The 20,237-nt window shown below is 43.3% G+C and overlaps 1 protein-coding gene across 5 annotated transcripts in view; it reads right to left on the bottom strand.

The window, feature by feature from the left end:
• LOC105296855 (protein HIRA) overlaps positions 1-20,237 on the bottom strand; it is an 80,526-nt gene that overhangs the window by 53,497 nt on the left and 6,792 nt on the right. For 3 of the 5 annotated variants that reach the window (XM_023534725.1, XM_011367207.2, XM_023534726.1), the window contains exons 2-5: positions 9,928-9,990; positions 8,116-8,226; positions 6,786-6,876; positions 5,417-5,511 (exon numbers count right to left, since the gene is read on the bottom strand). In XM_023534725.1, coding sequence (XP_023390493.1) covers positions 5,417-5,511; positions 6,786-6,876; positions 8,116-8,194 — 265 coding nt within the window. In that variant the 5' untranslated portion in view covers positions 8,195-8,226; positions 9,928-9,990. Of the gene's footprint in view, positions 1-5,094; positions 5,163-5,416; positions 5,512-6,785; positions 6,883-7,906; positions 8,041-8,115; positions 8,227-9,927; positions 9,991-20,237 lie in introns of those variants that run through there. The other 2 variants (XM_023534727.1, XM_023534728.1) reach the window with 2 other exon arrangements.

The raw sequence follows: 20,237 nt of genomic DNA, 5'->3' as shown, positions 1-20,237 counted from the left end.
ACTGATACCCCAAAATGGGATTCTGGGCAGGAGACCTGAACATGTTCCTAAGTGTGGAGTCTCTTAACACTGTAGATGGCTTTTCAAAAACCTCTAACTTCACACTTCTACACACAGAATGTCCATTTCCAAACTCCCATATTAGCTTGAGGATTATGATCTTTCCCTTTAAATCTATTAAGTATATTGTTATATTTTAAATTTTACTTTGATTAGCAGTGAAAGATTTTTTGCATTAGTTTTTCTAAAGTTGTCTTATCCTTGAATGACTCTACTCCAATCTTTGTCGGGGGCTCTCCTGTGCAGTGGGTCTAACAAATACAAAGACTGATGACCTCTTCTAGGAGCTTAGAGTCCAGGAGGACAGAAACCTCAAGATTTCACTGTGGTACCTAAGTCCTAGAACAGAGAAGTGGTCAGCTGGGAATCCAGAAAGGAGACATGATTTTCATAGCAATTTCCATGGGCTACTGATACTACAGGCATTAGCTGCAAATTCCATCAGTTTACCTTCCTATTGTAGGAGATTTATTAGTAGTCTGTTATTCTCCTTTGTGACATCTATTGCCTGTTAACCTTGAAAAATATTCCTTCTGCTAAAGGTTTGATATTCAATTCTGTTTTCTTCTGCTTTATTTAGAATGTTTCTCTCTTTAACATCTGGAATTTATTTTGGTGTATGCAATATTTAATGAGGCTCTAAATTACTTTCCCCTCAGTCACAAACTGCTAATGGTTACTCTATTCCAATGGAGAATAATTCTCTCTCTCCACTATTGATAAGCAATGCCACCCTCACGATATACCAAGCTCTTAGGTACACTGTAGCCTACTTCAATATCATTAGTTTTGCCCAGAAACTTGTGATGTGACAAACACTGTAGCTTTGAATGATTTCTTTCATAACCTTACTTATCCTTCCAGATGCCCTTTTGAGTCACTGCTGAGTTCTGCAGTAAATCCACACGTGACATAATTTTTTCCCAAAACCCCAGTTTTGCAGCTTCTGCTTCAAACTATACCATCCCCTTTCTCTCTCATTGCAGATCTTCACAAACGTAAGACCCTCCCTGCATCTGAAGATTTAAGTTTCCAGTCATTATTGTTCCTATCGACAACATTCCCATCATCATTCTTGGTGATTCCAAGAGGATGATTTTTCTAATACCCAAGGCTCTTAGATCCTTAAATTTCTCCTCTTCTTTTAATGATCTTGGCTCCCACCACTCATTCCCACGGTCATGTCCAGAGACTCTCCCTGGTCTCAATTCCAACCCTCCCCTACCATCAACTTGGTATACTTCCAGCTCACTCTCAACTCCTATGGTTCTTTTAGGTGCTATAACCTGCTGATGCTACAGGCCTTCCACTGTCTGTCTCCGTATCTGGCTTAGAGTCCACCATCCCCTCTGCCCTTCTCCTGCGTCTTCACAGGTACCTGACAAAACGCAGCCCAGTTCAATCTAGTTCTATCCACCCCCTGGTCTTTCTTAAGCACCCTCCAATTAGGCTTTCACCTAACTACATCAACATGAACTACACTTGCCAAGCCCTCCAGGGGCCTCCATGCTGTCGAGTCCAATGGTCAATCCTCAGTCCTTACCTGGTTTTAGGCAACATGTGATACACTGCTCACTCCCTTCTCCTTCAAAGGCTCTCTCCACTATCTTAACTGGCCTCTCCATCTCAGCCTTTTTTACTGGTTCTTTCATCTCCCTAAACCCCAGGCTCTATCCTTGGCCTCTGTTTCCAACTACACTTCTCCCCTTTACTCAAGACTCACATATCGAGATGCCAATGCAGCAGGTCCACTTACACTGGGCAAACTTCATACGCCCAAAACCCAACTCCTAAACATCTTCCCCAGCAAACATTTCTGTCCCACTCACACAATTCCCATCTCCAGTGATGGCAACTGCATCTTTTCCATCATTCAGGCTACAGCCCAGTCTGTCTTAATTCCTCTGTTTATCTCACACCCCATATCCCACTTACCAGGAAATCTGCACCTAACCTTCTCCTGACTTCCAACATTACTACCCAGGTCCAAACTGCCATGTCTCTTATCTAGATTGTCAGCAGCCTTCTCATTGGTCTCCCCAGTACTGCCCTTTAGTCTCCTTAAATATGGACTCCATACAGCTGTCATAGGCCTCTCTACTCCTCTGTTCAAAACCCTGCCAAACTTTCCCATCTCAGAGAACAGCCCCAACCATAACCTCTGATCCCTTCACCTTTCACTCCCTCTGCCCTAGTTCTTGCTTGTGTTTCTCTAAAACCATTAAGCACACATCTACATTCTAGGGCTATTCTCTCTGCTGGAAAGCTCTTTGGAAGAACCACACAGTTGTCCCTCACCTCCATCTGGTCTCCCCTTGGATGTCACCTTCTCAGTGAGGTCCTCCTTGAGAACTCTGGGTGAAATGGCACCCCATCTCATTTTGCTCCCTGACACTTATCTTCTAGTTTCTTACATGACTAGTTTATTATCTGTCTCTTATAAGAATGTAAACTCCGAGAGTAGACCAGCACCTGAAACACACAAGGTGCTCAATATTTGTTAAATGAAAAGTAAATATTACTTTGGAGAAGAAATGTCCTTAGTTTTTCCATTTATGGAGTGGTCCTTTTTTATCTCTCAAGAAAGGTTTGTGGTTTAAGTCTTAGCGATCTCATACATTTCTTGGTAAGATTATTCCTGAGTATTTACAATTTTTGATCCTATTATAAAAGAGCTCTCCTTTTACCATTAGATATTCTAATAGGCCATTACTAGTGAAAAATAAATAATTTAAAATTTTCTTATATGTGGCCGATTCAATGACTCATTTTTATTAGTCATAAGTGTTTTTTCAATGCTTTATAAGTTCTAAAAGCTTTATTCTTTTGGGTTTTCTTGATATATAACAATGCTATCCTCATATATTTCATTTTTGTTTTATTTTCCAGTATGTCTACCTTCTTCTGATTTCTGTTTAATTGTACTACAGAAATTCCAAAGTAACAAATTAAATAAATGTTGGCACCCATCCTGTCTTTGCTCAACAAAACAAGACTCAACTTTGAACTGTAATATTTGCCATTGATTTGAAAAAGACAAAGGACTCTACCATGTTAAGGAAATAACTTTCTATGGCTATTTTGTAGAAAGTATTTTTAATAGGAACTGATGCTAAATTATCTAATACTCTTTTCAGAATTCCTAAGATGACTCACAATAACTTAATCTATAAATTATAGATTTCCTTTACACAAAATTCTTCCATTATAAAGCATATTTAGTCAAAATGAATTACTGTTTTCAAATGATATCAAATTCGTTAGTATTCTGCTTCTGACTTCTCTATTCATATTTGTCTATGCTTTTGTTTCATTATTCTTTTTATTAGGTTTGGAAACAGCGTTATAGCTTCCTTTAAAGAATAAATATTTCTATGTTCCAGAATAATTTTTCTTAAAAGCTCAAAGCAATACATCAAAAAATAATTTAGAATCAGGAACCATTTCTGAAGGTAGTTTCCAACTTCTTCATTGGTTACTATTTTGTTCAGTTTTTCCTAACCTTATGGTATCAATTTTGAAAACTTACATTTTCTAGAAAATTGCATTTCTTCTAATATTTTATTTATTTAGTTTAATACTGTAGACATTACATTTTGTATTCTTTGAGGATACTCTTCCTCTGGTTAAATGGTTTTCTAGACCTTTCACTTCTAATTTCATCTAGGTTTTCTTTTCTACTCCCTGATTAAATGTGCCAAGCAAATATTTTTCGAACTTTGCTTTCAAAGACCCAGTGCTTTCTATTCATTTATTTCTGCTTTTTCAAATTTTTTCTTCTTAAACGGTTCCACCCATATCTGCTACCAGGACCACTGAATAAGAAGTAGCAGGTACCCCAGTTGAAGGTGGGCAAATCTACCTGCCTAGTAAAGGAGAGCCCTGGAGTGGTGGACCAGGAAAGAAGTCAAGATTGTGGCTCAGCCTGAACCTCAGGTGAGGGGCCCCATAAAAGTCCCGATTGAAGCTCTACTCCATGCTTGAACACCCTAACAGACACCACACCAAAGTTCCCGAAGCCAAACTAGATTCCACTGTGAGCAGCTGTAAAGAAGCAAGAGTGAATTACTCATTTTTACTATTATCAACAATAACACAACACTACTCTCAGCTTTCACAAGAGTGGAATAAATCTGGTCACCAAGAGGTAGGTTTGTTCACCTCGGTCTCTGCAGAGTATCTGCTGAGCATACTTCCAATGGATTACAGCTGATGCCTCCCAAACCACTCACTCCTGCCCCATCTTTTCCTAGAGCTCTAGGCTCAACTCCAAGTCTCTTGACAGACTCTCCCCAACCCCTTCAAACATTCTACACTGAATTAGGGTCCATCCTCATAAGTCTACTGCCCTTATTGTCTCAGTAGAGGACACCACCAGCTATCCAGGCACCCAGTTAAAAATCTCCCTCATCTTTCTCCTTGCTCTACCCAAAGAATTTCCCCAAATCAGTCTCCTCCTCTCTATGACAATTATCACAGGCCTAGTTCAGGCCTTTGAAGTTTTCATCTGAACCACTGAAACAAATTTCTTTTCCCCATAGCTGTCAGAATGATCTCCCTCTTGTGCTTCAAAGCTTTTAATGGTGCCCTGTCCCTTCTATGATAAAGGAAAGCCTCATTAACAGGGAGCATGAGCCTTCTATGACCTAGTCCCTGCACGCACAGTCCGAATACGTGCTGCTCCCTGCCTTGTATGTAAAGATCCAATAATGGTGAAATGCTACCAACTCACCATTCACACCAAGCCTTTCTCACTTCTGCTGTCCCCCTCTCTGGGAAACCCTTCAGGCCATTCCTGGGCTAGACCACAGGCTTTTCTCTGTTACCCCTGGCACCAAATCAAACATACAGCACAAGGCTTTAGACTGCTATCAGCTGACTGACCTTCCTCCTCTGCAGTCCAAATCTGTAAAATGTGTCTTCTTCCATTCCGATTCTATTTACAACACTTTGAAAATATACCCAAGGTCAAGTAAAAACTTTTCACTGGGCCCCTGTGTGCTGGTTTCTGTGGAATAAATAAAGTGTGCTTACGGACTTAGTGATCCACTGATGAAGGTAGTGATTCAGTTCACCAGGATAAACAGCAGAACGTGGGAGTTCTACATTAAAGATATAAACATATACCCCATGAGGGCAGGAGTGGGGACACTGAATGCAGCTGGAGGCAGGCAGTGGGGATGGTAACTGCACAGACCTTAAGGGACAGGTAGGGTGTGACTGATGGTGATGGGGAGGGATGACCCAGACACAGGGCTGCTATAAGGACCAAAAGGTCCACAGGGGCCATGGAAGTGCTGCTGCTGGTCTCAGACAGCTGCTGGGGCCGCCCACCCCAACAGGCAGTCCCACTCACCGCCTGAGTGACTCCGGAGGATGGAGACACATCGCCACTGCTCCACGTTGGCAAGCTTACCACTGGAGCCGAACACAGTGCTGGGGCCGATGTACCTGTGTGAAAAACCAGTCAGAAAGGCACTCCAGGAATGCTCTGGGCACTGCACAGATATGTTCACTGCGGCACAGCTTATCATGGCAGACAAAAAAAGCAAAAACAGACAATGGCTGGAAAGCACCAAATTGTCGAACAAGAGTTGATTAAGTAAATTACGATCCACACGCTTGATGAAATATTACACAGCCATCATAATACTTATGGTAAAAGACTATCTACTGCATGGGAAAATGTTCACAATCTATAATTAAGTGAAAGAAGCAGACCACAAGATAGCATATACAACATGATACCACTATGTGATGAAAAAATTACAAGTAACATAGCTATTGACAATGCATGGAAAGTGGATCAGAAGGACACACGTGAAAAATACCAAAATATTAACCATGGCTTTCTTTAGGTGGTGGAATTGTGACTTTTTTTCTTTCATATTTTTTCAGTTTTCCATATAACATACTAAATATGTCATTTGTTAGCTAAAGCAGCAAAATCAATAGTATTTGTTAAACCCTCTTATAATGAATAAAATGCCTCTGCCTTAACACCTGAGAAAGCACTCCAACCATGGGTACTACTACTGCCACTCAAGCTGTCACATGGGTTCCTATGGAGGCGGTGCTGACACTGATGACGTGCAGAGCCTCTGTTAACAGCCTTCACTCAGTAGAACTCTTCGGAGAGAGCTTGTCTCTACTCTTGAAGCCACGGCCATAGGGCCACTCTGGCTGAGCAGTGGGGTAGGTCTGAGACCCAAGTTTGACTGGCCCCAGAGTCACCTGGGAAGCTGATTATGGATGAGTCCCATAACCTACCCTGTGAGACTGCCTAGGAGTAAAGAAAAAGTTTTCCAGGTGATCGTTAGTTCATTGCTGGTGCAGAACAGAGGCTTTCAAGGGGGGACTCTAAATCCCCTGCCCCAGATTCCATCAAAGCACCTTGACTTTTAACCACTTAGTACGCTGGAAATTTTCATTTGAAGAATAAAACAAACGAAGCTCCTAATGTCAGCATTGGAAGGGATCTGCCCTTCCTTTTCAAGTGGAAACCCTGCAGTGCTGGGAGGGGCAGCTGAGCAGGTTACCAGGCAGGTGGGTGGCCTGCTAACTCCCTGGTCAGGCCCCAGCTGCTCCTGGCCTACATGTGCTTCCTGCTCCTTATGAAGTCAGGACTCTGGGGACTTCAGTGCCAGGGTAGGGAAAGTGACTATGATAAACACCAGCAAAGAAGCTTCTAAAAATAAATGTGAAGAAAGGAAAATGATGCTTACGTAGCCCGCTTCCACACCATAATCAGTTTGTCATCTCCCCCAGAAGCTAAATACATCCCACTGTTTGACCACCGCACACAGTTCACACATGCTGGGAAGAAAAAAAAATAGGGTGATGAAAATCCAATAGTCCATTTGCTTTATGCAGAGTCTGGCAAGATGCAAAGGGTTTATAAAATCTATCTAATCTATTCAAGGCATCTACTGTGTGAGAGCCCCAGAAGAACACTTCAGTTCAGGTACTAACCTACTTGTGCTGTAGTAACAAATTATCAGAACAGAATATGGAGGGGGAAAAGCTATATAAGCTAAGAAGTGTTAATGCTAAATGAAACTGTCAGTAGGAGGAGGCTTATTTCCATGAAAACTGATAAATACCTAAATCTCCTTATTTCAAAAGGGCTATCTAATAATGAGATTTCTTTCTGAGTAGGGATAATTCTTGAAATGAAGACATGTGCTAAACGGCCAAGATGCCTTTTCCAGAACTTTCAGGAGACAGCTTGTTAGAGCATGAAACTCTGACTTCACCAATATCTGTCCCTTTTAAATTAGGATTTTCCAAACTAGTTGGCACTGCAGGTTGATTGATCCTGCACTCATAACTGAAACCAAAAGAAATTCCCCCTGGCCTCCAATAGGCTAGAGCCTCTGGGAACACTCACAGCTGGGCCTTTGGGAGCCCTGCAATATGAGGGACACTATCCAAGTTGTGGCACACACACACACACAGCCTGTGAGTGACTTGCGCTCCAGGTTGGAGGATGCTGAGAAGCATGTTGGGAGAATAAGAACACAGAGCAAAGGAAGGGGGACGTTAACTGTTAATGGAGCATCTCAGGGAAGGCAGCTAGGTTGGAAACCAGAGCCAGGTACAGTCACTCTGATGCTCAGGGGCAGGAAACTAAGGCACTAATGCAGAAAAGGAAACCACAACACTGTCCAGTGGCCAAAAGGGTCCTGGAAGAGGGCCTTAGAGTGACACAATGGTAATCTAAGACATTTCGTGAGTTGTCTTTTACGCACCCTTCCCCAGAACCCTACTGCTTCCAGGTCGCTGGCCCCAAAGCCCCATGGAATCAGGCAGTAACGACTCATGAGCAGGAAATCACCAGAGGTACCTGCAGACTGTCCAAAGATGGTTCTGTGGGCGGGCCGAGTCTTCTGCTGAATAACTCACCCAGGTGTGCAGCCAACATCTGTGCCTTCAGACAGCAGGCCGAGGGGAGTTACCGCCGCACGGGGCCTTATCTTTCTAATTACAAACACATGTGCTAACCTTGGGCACTCTGCCAACACGCAAAGCCTGCAAAGGGCCACTCTGTAATACCTAAGTGATTGTCCATCTGGCAAAGCATCTTGGGAATATTTTCATCCTTCTCGTCATCCTCCTGGAGGACTGGAGACATATTCCAGATCACAACCTTCCCAGAATCCTGTCCTGGAATGAAGGAGCAGAAATAACTCAATGTGCAAGGAGTAGACTATTAACTATAAGACACAGTCCTCTTTTAGCTTTCATATATCACTGGAGGAGGCTGAATTTGAACTACTAATATAAGTTACAAAAAAGACAAAGAAAAACAAGTGCTGATGGGGACGAAAAAGAGTGTTGATTTAGTAGTATGCCGAGGCCAACATGACTTCATGAAAAGAACTCAGACTAGAATCAGGAGGAAATCAAATTCCGGTCTGGTCTCTAACACAGACCCACCAGGGGGCCCTAGAAGGTCCTCATTCCTGCCAAGGACCCAGACTCCTCATCTAGAAATGAAGAGGCTAGAAAAGCCTTCCCAGCACCCTTTCCTGTCTATGCATGGGCACCCTAGCAAATAAGAATAGCATAGTCCCTCCCTCCCTTTCCTGGTGCTGCCTAGAGTCCACAACTACTCCCACAACTGAATGAATGCTTTGAGACCCAAAGGTTCATTACTTTTTTACCTGCCCTTTGCCATCCTCTACAGATGGGAGATCAGCCGAAAAAGGGCATTTAGGGTTCCTGTGGTCATAAGCTGATGTAGTACTGGGCTAAAAAATTTATCTATGCATTTTAGTAATGATTTTTCTTTCTAATATTTCCATTACTGATAACTAACAAAAGTCCAGCCCCTCATTTTTAACTTCCTGTTATAGAAGGGCAAAACCAATAAACACCTGGAAATGGACATGTCAAAATTACCATAGGGTATGCTTGCAATTGCCTCTTGGTCAACATGTAAAAATATTTCCTAATCAGCTCTCTTAGAGTCTACTTAGCCGAGTTGGTCAAGAAGGTGTGCCTCTTCTTGTGGATGAAGAGAAAACCTTGTCTCCCCAGTTAAGTCCAGCAGTCCAAGGTAATGCCTGTAGGCACCTCTCGGGTGTGACCTGAAGCACGCTGTAAGATCAAGGTTTCTCTACATGCCCCTGCAGCAGGAAGTCCACAGACAACCCGTCCTGCAGCACCTGGCACTCTCCAGGTGCTGCCCAAGAAGGCTTCAGCAACAGGGAGACCCTGATCTGGGGTGAAGCTGCGAGGAACTGGGCTCTGGGGAAATGTTACCTTGTGTGATTATATATGCATCTTGGTGTCCTCGCCTCAAATATGATTTTGTCCTTCCAAACAGTGCAGCAGGCACTGGATGGAGCACAGTGATGATACCATGGACCATATTTTCAAATAAGTGTGCACATCTATACTTGCCCTCTAACCCAGATGAATTCCTTTGAACCCAGAACATGGATCTAAAAACTACACAACTTACTCCATAGGTTAACCATCTTCTTTCCCTTTTCAGATGAGAAAATGCTGCCAGAGACAAAACAAGGACCCAGACCCCCTTGCCTCTAGGGTTGGGGCTCTGTCCACGGGACCACCTGCCACTCTCCATGCTCAATAAGCTTGGGTTTGGGCATGCAAATTGATTTTAATATTAACTCAATAAATAAGAATTCGAAAGTTAAACCTGCTACCAAAATATCTACTGAGAACATACTAGAGCCAAAAAAAATTTTGATGTAGCCTGTTTAGACTTAAACTGAGTCATATTCATACTGAAAACGAGCAAGTAAGTATTCTCTCTACAGTTCAATGGGCAACCAAGAGAAGCAGAGCAAGGCGGCAGGGCTGTGAGTATTTCCCTCTGTTACTCCATGAACATACCTTGTCCTCCAGTTGCGAACTTGGTCCCGTCAGGGTGAATATCAACTGAAAAAATTGGCTTGCCTAGAAACAACAACAAAAAAAAATACACAACATCTGTTTTGGCTTTTATTCATTAAAGAATAGCAACAGATTCAAACTTGTAAAATATTGGTTATTCAAGTAATATCCCTAATCATTGATCTCATGACAAAACAGTATGCTATCAATAAATTACCTGTAAGGGTGGAGTGATCTAACTTTTAAAGTCTAAACTGCTGGAAGACTCTCCAAGTGACATTAAATAGCTGAAAGTCTAAAAGTGGGACAAAGCATTGCCACTAAAATGACTGAGCTCACAGGTCACCTGAGCATTCATACAGAAGTCCACTGGACAAGAACACAACACCTTCTGGGGATGTATATTTGTAAAGTCTACAAGCTATTCATGACAACAGTCTGAGTCACAGGGGCTATACCTCCAACCATCTCCCCATCCCACAGATCTACACTTGGCTGGCAGCCTGGGCACAGGGAGCATGCCCTGGCGTTTTTGCCTGGCTATCTGAGAGCTAGGTAGGGCCAGTGGCTGGCTGCAACACACTGCTTCCCTCGTCACACTTCTGCTTCCAAAAAGCGCCCCCATACATTTGTGCTGCATCAAAGTCCATGGAGAGTCAGCCTTCTTGGCATCTTCTTTTGCCGACCGTCCTCCACGATATGTGTCCTATGATTAACTGGATGTTCAGTCCTTCCAGGGGAAAAGGCTGTGGCTACTAGCTCTTGAGAGTCTCCACAAGGCTCACTCAGTAAAGGCCTCAGCCCATACCAGGAGCCCATGAAGCTAAATGGCTAGCTGGATGGACCAGACTAGCGAAGGTACCATAAGAACTCAAAATCCAGCAGACTGTGGAAGTAATCCTGGGGCCTGTGCCCAGAAGGCATTTGTCCAGCTCCCTGGTCTGCTTCCAGGCTTGGAGTGGCACATCAATTGCTATCAAATTCATCACCACATCCTCAGCTTCTAACACAGGCCTGGTGAATGGTAGCTCAGTAATATTTGTTCAGTGACAAATTAGATGCATGGACAATGAACTGAGCATCAGCAATTGCTGATACAGACAAGGGGCTGTTGCTAAGGAGTTTCTTAATCAAGGATGTTCTATCTCTGTCACTCAAGGAGAGATAGCATGGACACTCTGAAAGTTAACAGCTCTAGAACTGCATGGTGGCGCATGCAGGCAGGGTATAAGGGTGAGCAGTGGCTGCTTAAGAGCTGAAAGTCTTGCCAGGGCTCTCATCTAAGTGTGGAAAATCAAATGCTGGTACTCAAAAGGCAATGGCCACTATGAGACCAAGGCAGCACCAAGCTCCCCTTACCTTCTTCTGGAGAGCCACACCCTTACAATCAAATCAAGCATGAGCTTCCATAAGACAAGGAGAAATACACTCCCCTTTTTATTGGTCATTACATGGTGGTCAGGGAAACAGCTGTGCAAGACCACTAGCAAGCAGGTGAGCCAAATGCAAACACTCTATTTTTTCTCAGGGAGCAAGCAGAAATCTAGGAAAGCTTGAAAATCATACCACATGTTTTTTCATCTCCAGTATTCACTGAATTCCAAAACAACAAAGGCTACCACAAGAGGCCCCTGCCTTGCTAGCAGCTCCAGCCTGGTCTCCAAGCCCCTCAGTCACTTCCAAGTCCATACCCAAGAGCCAGAGTTCTATAGTGACAGGTCAAGTTCAGCCAAGCAGTGGCTGACTGCCTTCCTGGGGTACTGCAGTGTGCTCAAAGGTGTCATAAACACAGGAAATTCAGCCCTCATCCACTCTGAGCTTTCATTCCAAGTGTTCACAGGACAAGCCTCAACACAGCTCAGCACCCTATATAGCTCTGAAGGAACCAGACCCAGCAGTGGAGTGCTCTCACAGAGGCCTGAGGAAAGAGCCTTCAAGTTATTCTTCTCCCATAGCATGGACAGGGCAGACCCTGATCACTGCTACCTTAATCTTTCAGAAAAAAAACTCCAGAAAACTATACAGAGTGGTCTAAAAGAAGTCAGGTCCTAAGAACATAGGTGAGGACTAGAAGTGCTCCAACTGGTGCTTTCTTGCCTGTGCGCTCAGGCCCATGCTGGCATGCCCAAGCTCTTCCTGGGCCTGGTGGCTCCATGTGTGATAAGCCATAGAGTTCCACATGCTGCCACTGAGAATGTGCCACACTTTCCCATAGGCTGGGGGTCTGGGAGGGACACAGTTGGGAAAAGGTGGGTTTCTTGCCCATCTAGCCATAAGGACAGCCTCAAGAAACAAGAAAGGACAACTGGGGCTGTCCTTCGGGACAGCGTTGCTCCAAAGGCTGTGAGGAATGGCGAGACCATGGCACCTAGTGCTAAGACTGAGGCTTGGAGTCCTGCCAGATACCAGAGGACAGTGACCAATTAGCACCACTAAGAACACCGTGGAATTCAGCAAAGCAGATATCTCCAAGTATAATGAGCACAGCGGTGGGGGACCCTTGACCCCATCAGCACTGCCGTCTCCACTTGAGGCCTCCCAGGCCAGCTGCAGCAGGCCAGCCCACGGAGGAGCTAGCCAGTTGTACCATCCAGGAGAGCCAGAGCCATGCTGAGGTATATGCTATGGAGCTGTGCCTTTCCGTGGCCAGACCCTCTCCTTCCCAGCCCATGACATATTCTTGAGCATCTAACATGGCTCTCAAACCCTGCAGGAAGCCCAGAACACTCTCTAAATCTCATGTGGCCCTCTGAGGTAAACACTTCTGAAATCCTCATTTTACCATGAGGGGAAAAGTGAAGCACACAGAGAGGTTAAGAAAAGTTGCCCGAGGCCACACAGCTGCCTGGTAGAGCCCAGGTATCTGGCTCCAGAGCCCAAGGCATTAAAACCTGTGGTGTGCTGCCCCTCCAGGTGAAGCTAGGAGTGGGTATGCCTGGAGCTGCTGTGTCAGGATCACACTGCCTGGAGGGAACTGATGCAAAGCCCACAGATGAAAAGCATATAAGGAATCAAGAGGCAGAATGAGAGAGCGTGCACACACATGCACTGGGTCCTGATAACCTGGTTTGGGCCCCTGGACTTGCTATGCTAAGCATCATCGTGGACACCTCAGTCCCATGAAACCATGTGCTTCCCTTCCCTTGAACTTGGGCTAGCCCTGTGACCCGTTTTAACAGACCCGTTTTGACAGAAGCAATACTGTTCCAATTCCAGGTTTAAGCCTAAAGAAGGTCCAGCAGTTCAACATTGGCCCTCTGGAGAAAGCCAGTTGCCATATAAAAAGTTCAACTATCCTGACACCACCATGCTGAGAGGAGGTCCAAGCTGGCCACATGGAGAAGATCAAAGAACCCAGATAACAGTGAGAATCAAGGACCCAACACACGACCCAAGGCGGACAGTTCTAGCCCCAAGCTGCTTGAGCCCTTCCAGCAGATTTCAGTGGAGCTGAAATGAGCTATCCCTGCTGAGCCCTGCCAAGTTGAAGAATTACAAACAAACAATAAAATGGTTATTGTTTTTAGCCAGCAAGTGTTGGGGTAGTTTGTTAAACAAGAGATAACCCAAAACGCCAATTCATTCACTTTTCTGTTTAAGCCAACCTGAGCTGAGCATTTGTCAATTTAACCAAAAAAAGTTCTAGGTGACTCAGCATTAGTCTTGAGTAAAACATCAGGAAGGGCCATCTACCTAGCCCTGGTTCCTTAAGTCTGTGAGACAATGTATTATATGTCCCCTCAAGAAGCACATCAAAATCACTTACCTGCAAGTCAGAGGCCAGCCTGACTCCCCAAGAACACATACAGCTGAGTCGGGCTGGGAGGAAGGGCTTAGTTAGCTGCACAAGTACCAAGTACAACCCAAGTCCTTGCCACTACATCCACTCATAGCATCAACAAGACATTTTCTCAATCATCCACCTTTGTGGATATCTACTGTGAGCCTGATATTGGGCTAATGAGAAAATAAAGATAGAAAGCTCAGTCCTGCCCTCAGGAAGCTCCAGAATGCAGACAGTAATATGAACCTCAATGGCACAAGGACAACTGTCTACACAGGTAAAAAGCCACCTAACTCAGCCTGGGGTGGGGCTTTCTGCAGAGGAGGATGAGTCAGCCAGAAGGATGGGGGAGGAAAATTTCAGGTAGAAGGGACAGGGCATAGACTCAAGAATGAGCCTGGCATGCAGCTGTAGAGTAGAGCTCAGGTCACAAATGAGAGAGAGGAGGCTGGACAGACAGGAAGGCTAGGCTAGGGCAAGGGACAAGAAACCATTAAGTGCAGCTCTTTCTCTACAGCTACCTCCAAAGCAGAGGAATGCCAAGGTCAGATTTGCATTTTGGTTCCACACAGCTATGTGGAACACGAGCTTTAGCTGTTAAGGCTGGAAGGGAATTTTTAAGCTGAAGTGAGTCTCCAGGCTCCAGGGGAAGGCAGAGATGAGGACTGGGAACAGGCCTGGGTTTTAGCATTAAATGCCCCTGGGCTGTTGAATCCTCAGCCCTGCTAGCAGCCTTGAGTAAAGTATTAATCTCTCTGAACACCAATTTCCTTATTTGCAAAATTCACCCTGAGGAGCACCTTATGAGACAGATTAAGATACTGTGTCACATTGCTTCTAAAATGCATGCATTTCACATGTGAACATTTCTGAGATCAGGAAACACCTTGGTGGAAGATGTGACTGGTGTATAACTGCCACAATGTAACTTTCCTAGTGATGTACCATCGATTAGATGAAATATAGTAGAGGACCTACACAAAGCCACCGGCATGGTGGCTGGCTCCTTACCTTCTTACAGCACTATACCTTTCAGTCCCAAGGAAAACAGTGGCCCACATCCCCTCAGCAGGAACAGAACTCTTTTTCTAAAGGGATCTTTGAGGTAGAGCTAAGGAAAAGGACCTTATGGCTTGACCAATTAGAGAACTTTTCCTGTGGCATAGCATAATACAAAGATGAAGATGAGCTCCCAACTCCCTTCCGCGTTTGACCTTTCTTTGTACAAAGACAGAGACAAAAGATAAACTAACACACTCCCTGTCCCCTAGAGCTGCCAGGCAGTCTCATATCCACTGAATGACCGTGGCCAGCGCACTCTCCCTGCACACCCATGACAGCCCATTTCCCTTGGGGCTCTGTCTCCAGGTCACCCCTCCCGGATACCCTCCTGGACCCCACCTTAGTCCACACATAGTACCCCACTGTGACTCTCTCCACAGAGCCATTACACTTGGCCACTGTCTTCTGTATGGGGGTTGCCAATCTGATGACTACAGTATAAATGCTCTCCATCTAGCAGGAAAAAAGAGAAAGTTATGGAAGCTGGGTTTTGATGGGGTGTGGTCAGATGTAATCCTGCCTCACATCAGGGGAAAGATTCCCGGAGGAGGCCCAAATGTGGAAGTTAAACTCTGAGTAGAGAGCACTGGCTAGAGAGAAGAAGAGAGAGGGCAAACAAGAGTAGCCGGCCATCTCAATGACCTGAGGACCTTTGGTTTGAGCTCTTATCTCTGAACCTTTATACTCGATAGCTCTCTGGGCAGATCGGACTGTAATGTCTGTGAACAAGTCCCGCTGGAATGGAAGCCTACACATTAATAATGAAAAATCCATAAAAGAAATTAAAAAAACAATTCCACTTAAAATAGAATCAAAAAGAAAAATTACTCAGAAAAGACATCCTGTGTTCATGAAATTGAAGACTTAACATAGTTAAGATGTTAGTAATACCCAAAGCTCTACAGATTTAATATAATCCCTATCAAAACTGCAATAATACTGATTGAAGAAATTGAAAAACCCATCCTAAAATTCATATAGAATCTCAAGGGACCCCAGAGAGCCAAAAGAATCTTGAAAAAGAACAAAACTGGAGGTTTCACACTTCCTGATTTCAAAACTTCCTATACAGCTACAGTAATCAGTGTGTTCCTAACATGAAGACAGACATACAGACCAATTCAGTAGAATACAGAGCCCAGAAATAAATCCTTGCATATGTGGTCAAATGATTTTCACAAAGGTAACAAGACCATCAAGATAGTTACTTCAACAAATGGTGCTGGGAAAACAATATCCACATGCAGAGGAATAAAGCTGGACCCTTACCTAACACCATATATAAAAATTAACTCAAAATGGATCAATGTAAAACCTAACACTATTAAACTTGTAGAAGAAAACACAGCAAAAAAGTTTCACAGCATTGGATTTTGCAAAGATTCCTTAGATATGATACCAAAGGCAGAGGCATTAAGAGAAAAAATGGACGAACTAGACTTCCTAAAAATTAAGAACTTCTGTCCTTCAAAGGACACTGAAACAGAATAAAAAGGCAATCCAAAGAATGGGAGAAAGTATTAGCAGATCACATATCTGATAAGGGATTAACGTCCAGAATATACAAAAAACTCCTGAAACTCAATGACAAAAAAAAAAAATTCAATTTAAAAAATGTGCAAAGGACTTGAATAGACATTTCTCCAAAGAAAATACACAAATGTCCAACAAGCATATGAAAATATGTTCAAAATCATTAACTATCAAGGAAATACAAGTCGAAACCAGACTGAGATATCACCTCACACCCATTAGGATAGGTACAATCAAAATAAATAAATAATAAGTACTGGTGGGATGCACAGAAATTGGAACACTAGTCTACTGCTAGAGGTACATAAAATAGCACAGCCACTATGGAAAACAGTGGTTCCTCAAAAAATCAAAACTAGAATTACCTATGATCTAGCAATTCTACTTCTGTGTATGTATCTAAAAGAATTGAAAGGAGGGTCTCAAAAAGATACTTGTACACCCATGTTCATAGCAGCATTACTCAGAATAACTAAGGGGTAGGAGCAACCCAAGTGTCCATTCATGGATAAATGAATAAGAAAGTTGTGTTATATCCATACGATGAAATATTATTCAGCCTTAAAAAGTAAAATAAATTCTGACATATGCCCTAATATGGATGATTCTTAAAGACATTATACTAATTGACATAAGGCAGTCACAAAAGCACCAATACGGTATGATTCCACTTAAATGAGGTCTCTATAGTCAAATTCATAGAGACAAAGTAGAATGGTAGTTGCCAGGGACTGGGGGATGAGTGATCTGGGGAGTTGTTACTGTTGTTAATGGTTTGAGAAAGCCCATGGCAGAGGCCTGAAATTCAAATATACCTTCACAGTGTCACTAACATCCCAGTCTTTGAAAGGTAGGCTCATCTCCTGAGGTAGGGACACAGATGTCGTCAACCACCTCACAGAGCCATCTGCTGCTATTATCTCTACTGCTTTCAACCACAAAAACTTCTCCAGTCTTAAGTAAGGAAGACCACAATGACATCTAATAGGTTAGATGTCTTGAGAGGTTCAAAACATAACACAGGAAATTGTAGCAATCATGCAACTGTTTTTCCCTCCACAAACTAAAGTAGAACAAAGTGAGGGTATATTATTTATAGACCTTAATCTCTTCTCCTGCAGCATTTGCCAACATACAATCAAGAAAGTTTGGTAACAGTCTCTGTTTCTTCATACTTTTTTGCCTCTAATTTTGCAGAACAGAGACATTCCTTAGACATTATCTGCAAAAATGGATTTCTAAAAATATAATCATCTGTTCCAACCAGTTCCATTAGAAAATTAAGAGCAATTAAGAACAACATTCTCATGGGGTGGAATGTGGGGGGAATCTTAACAATAACCACAGTTAAGAAAATAATACCATAGTTAATACTATGTTGCATATTGCAAGTTCCTTAGAGAGTAAATCTTAAACATTCTCATCACTAGAAAAAAAAATTCTGTAACTATGTTTGGTGACAGATGTTAACTAGACATTGTGGTGATTACTTCGCAATATATACAAATATTGAATCATTGTGTTATACATCTGAAACTAACATAACTATTATTATATGTCAATTACACCTCAATTTAAAATTAAAAAAAAAAACCCTACAATATTAAATGGAAAATGCATAGCAACATCTTAACTATTCCGGTTACATGTGCAATCCAAGGTCTGAAAGGAGGCTACAAAATAAAAACACTGGATTTGCTATGGTATCAGATATTGGGCTAGAGGCTTAAAAAATTCAGATACTTTTTTTTATGTATCATTTACACTAAATAACACATCTTTTTAAAAAGCCCCAAGTCACCCAGTTATTTTTTTTCCAAATGCTCTGAAAGAGAAGTTTTAACAATGTGTTTTCCTTTTAGCATTTTCTAATTTGAATAGGTATTACTATTCAAATAGTAAAAATAATTTTAATTTTACAAATTAAAAATATCAAATCACAAAATACTTAATTATCCATATCCACACATACACCATAAGAAGTATCCTAGTATAATTATATACGGCAATTATCACCAGCCAAACCTAAAGGTATTTGTTCTTTTCCTTAATAATAGCTCTAAATGGAATGCTAGTGTTTTCAAAAGAGGAAAGGCAGAGAGGCTTCTCATCAAATAGGTGCTTGGAGAAGGCCCTGTGTAGTGGCCTCACTTGGCCCACCTGTCTAATAGAATCCAGGCTCTTTTTCCATCTGCTCCTTTCTGATCACAGTGGACAGTAACTCTGCCCTTTGCATGGGAGTCACCCTTCAGCCCTCTTTTATCTCACATCTCACATTCTACCCTGGCAACTCTACCTTCGCAATATATCTGTAATTCAAACTTTCTGGGGAGGCACAATGTTCCGCATTTTGAATGGGCAATAGGTTACAGAGTGTATTTGCCAAAATTCATCATATTGTACACTTTAAGTGTGTGCATTTTCTATGCAAGTTATACTTAAAAAGTAATGTATGTGTGTACTACACACATACATATACATACACACACACGCACACACTCAGAATCCAACCATTTCTCACCAGCACTATCACCTTCATCACCACCCTGGTCCAAACCATGGTCATTTCTTGCCTAGATCATTGTGACAGCCTTTTAATGGGTCTCCCTTGCCCCCAACATCCAGCCTAGTTCCCAGGCAGAGCCAAAAAGCTCTCTAAGACCCAAGTCAGACCACGTTACTCCTCTGCTCCCATTGCAATGAAAATCAAAGACTCCTAACAATCTATCAGGTCCTCCCAGTCAGTACACTGTTCTCTCTCTGGCCTCACCATTTGGTGCTCTTGCCCTTGTGTTGCTCCAGTCTCTCTCCTATCATAAGACATCCTTGCTATTCCTCAAATCTGCCAGACAAGTCCTGGCTGTTCTCTCTGCCTGGAATGTTCTTCCCTCAGGTAGCTGCCCTCCTCACCTCCATCAGGTCTGCTATGGGTGGATGCCATGAGTACCCTGTCCAGATCCCCTCCCTCCAGGAATGAAGCACAATCCCCCAGCTGTGGGAGCTCCCAGCTGAATCCTTCTCCAGGTGGGACCTGACCTCAGGGGAAGAACTGTTTCAACCAAGGTCAGGCCCCCTTCCCAGGACAGCCTGCGCCTAATTACTGTGGACATGGCATAATAAAGGCCTGGGCCCCTCACCCCAATTCGAGACAGCTCTGAAGGGCTATCTCATTTCCAGAGACCCCCATAGGCAACTGCTCATGTTTATGATGTCTGCTGTCTGTCTCCCCAGTAAACTCCCCTCCTATGTCTCCTTTTCTGCTTATACAGGACCCCTAGCGGATATCCCTCCCAGCTTCACTGCCTAGAATACATCACATATTGCTTGCTCCTCAACAGATCCCAGCAAGCTGCTGACTCCCAGGACACAACTGGCACTCATTACTGGTTGAATGGATAAATTTATTGAGTGCCTCTAGGCGTGGGACCCTTCTGCTGGAATACACAGCAGTCCAGGAGCCTGTTCCTACAAAGGTCTATTTCTGTCCCTCAAATGAGGCTTGCTTTCTCTTCCGTCTGTCCCTCACCATAGGCAGCTTCTCTATGACTTGGCCTGTCCTAGGCTAGTTAATGCATCAAGGCAGGTATTGCTTTAAGAGCAATAAGTTTTGACCTAAAAGGTTTCTTTTTTCCAGGTGTGTTCTAAACCATTTGCTATCTGTTTTATTTCATCTACTCCCATTCCTAAAATGGAAAGCTCTACAACACAATTATATAAATAAGCTCCTTGGGTAAGCTCTTGGGCAGAATGCTTCCCCTCATCATTGGAATCCCCAGCGGATTCCTCTAGAAAGTCTCATCTATGAGAAAAGCTAGCCAGGATGAATAGGAAGTTTGCTGAAGCAAGTCAACTCTACCAGCCAAGAGTAGCAGACACTGTGGGCTGCCGATCCACCAGCCACCTTCTATCAACCTTCCTCCAACATTCAATG

Source organism: Pteropus vampyrus, unplaced genomic scaffold (genome assembly GCF_000151845.1).
Source record: "Pteropus vampyrus isolate Shadow unplaced genomic scaffold, Pvam_2.0 Scaffold130, whole genome shotgun sequence".
NCBI classification, from domain to species: Eukaryota; Metazoa; Chordata; class Mammalia; order Chiroptera; family Pteropodidae; genus Pteropus; species Pteropus vampyrus.
Note: the sequence above shows the minus strand (reverse complement) of the source record. Positions and strands in the feature narration are given on the sequence as shown.